Source organism: Oratosquilla oratoria, chromosome 10, assembly GCF_046742065.1.
Source record: "Oratosquilla oratoria isolate Oo_2021 chromosome 10, ASM4674206v1, whole genome shotgun sequence".
Lineage (NCBI taxonomy): Eukaryota > Metazoa > Arthropoda > Malacostraca > Stomatopoda > Squillidae > Oratosquilla > Oratosquilla oratoria.
The window spans coordinates 72738365-72740314 of NC_134786.1; the positions used below are offsets into that span (position 1 = coordinate 72738365).

General features: G+C 48.1%; 1 protein-coding gene across 1 annotated transcript in view; it reads left to right on the top strand.

Annotated features, from left to right (window-relative positions):
- Nucleotides 1-647: 647 nt before the first annotated feature.
- The window catches only part of LOC143028968 (putative glutamate receptor), a 27026-nt gene continuing 25723 nt past the window's right edge, over nt 648-1950 (top strand). The window contains exon 1 of the mRNA XM_076191318.1: nt 648-987. Coding sequence (XP_076047433.1) covers nt 650-987 — 338 coding nt within the window. The 5' untranslated portion in view covers nt 648-649. The remainder of the gene's footprint in view (nt 988-1950) is intronic.

Genomic DNA, 1950 nt, shown 5'->3' on the forward strand with positions numbered 1-1950 from the left:
AAGGCCCAAAAAACATCCTTCCCCTTTCCTATAGCTTTCTCACATATATCTTACCACAAAGATCTGATCTACACCTCGACCTGTCCCAAATCCACACTGTTCCTCACCAATTACTCCCTCTGTTCCTCTCCTAATCTTCTCAATCAAGATCCTCCCATAAGCCTTCCCAACTACACTTAACAAGCTAATCCCTCTGAAACTACTACATTCACACTTGTCCCCTTTTCCCTTGTAAAGTGGAACTATACAGGCACTCCTCCAGTCCTCTGGCACTCTACCCTCTCTCCAGCAAACATTAAATAACCTCACCAACCAGTCCACCATCACTGTACCTCCTTTTTTTAGACATTCTGCATGGCATCCATCCAGACCAGGTGCCTTACCTGCTTTCATCATCTTAACAACTGCCTTCACTTCATCCTTCCTTATTTCTCCTCCATTTTCCTCACTCATCACAGTCATTTTCTTAGCATTTCCCACTGCAGCTATCTTTCCCTCCCTATCCTCCTTCACATTTAGCAACTCCCTAAAATAGATGATTTTATTCGGGTTGAAGGGTCCTCGCCCAATGAAAGGTTTGCCCCTTCCATAAAGCGGCGGGCTGGGGGTGGGGGGAGTAATTGTCCTCTCGTGTGTTTGTCGCCGCCAGATGACACTTTGGTGTGAGAAGACCTCTCTCGTGACAGACTCACCTTCTCTCCTCCTTCAGGTGGGGAAGCCCTACTTCAAGTACATCGGCGTCTTCGCCCCGACTTCGACGACGCCTTCCTCGGGAGCGCCGCCAGCCTCTCTCAGGCTCAAGGAGGACCTGTTCCCCGACCTGACGCGGTCCTACGCGAACTTGGGCGGGAGGCATCTCCGGTTCCTGGCCATGAGGATGAACCCCTGGTTCCTGGTGTCCCACGTCGCCGAGGACAACACCCTCACGCCCACGTCCGGCCCGGAGTTCCAGGTCATCAAGACGCTGGCGCAGGCCAACAATTTCACGTGAGAAGATAATTATCACCTCCATGTCTCCCACTCAGCATTGTACCATTTTTATTTTGTTGTTGACGTCATCAGACGATTTCATTCAACACAGAAGACGTTGGGTGTCGTTGGGGGAGAGGCAGCCGCTGTGTTTCGTCTGCGATAACCAGCGTTTCTATACTCGGGGTTGTGCAATTTCCCGCCCAAAAGGTGGGATCACTCAAGTGGTAAAGAAGAGATTGAAGGAGGGTTGCACAGAGGAGCAGAAGATAAAAAGCGATCAGGATTTTCCTCTAAGCGGAGATTGGCTATCACTCATAAAAAATATGCGTAACTCTGGTCCGAAGGGGGGCCAATAATGCAGGGACTACCCTTGGAGGTATAATATCATTCATCAACAATAACCAACGCTTCTGTCTCGCAGGACAACGTCGCATCGAAGACACGGAGTCAGTCGTGATCAAGCAGAGGGTGATGTGCTTCTCGAGATTGTCGAAGTATCGGAGAGAAGAAAAAAAAATTGAAATAAAATAGTAATTCAGGGAACAAAAGATGCGACACTTTGCGACGTGATACTGTACTGAGTGTATTATATTGTATGAAAGTATTCTATACATTTAAAGACCATAGAAAATAGAGTTTCTAGGGTCCTAACTCATGCTATGATTATGAATACTGACTCAGTTTTGTAAATGAGTGTAACAGGTTTAATAGTTTAATTGGGTGACGTACTGATTGCATAAACCTATGAAATCAATAACCTAAACGGGTTTAAACACACACACACACACACAGAGGAGGGGCGAGAGAGAAAAGGTGAAAGGCCATGGGGGTAGTGAAAGTGGTCCCTTTCCCACCGTAGGGGGGGGGGCAGCAGCAGCGCCGGGTATGCGGGGGTGATGACGTGCGATACTGGACCAAACACGTTAACCAAGATTTCGTGGTTAACCTGTTGGACAACCCACTCACAAGGGTTCAGTC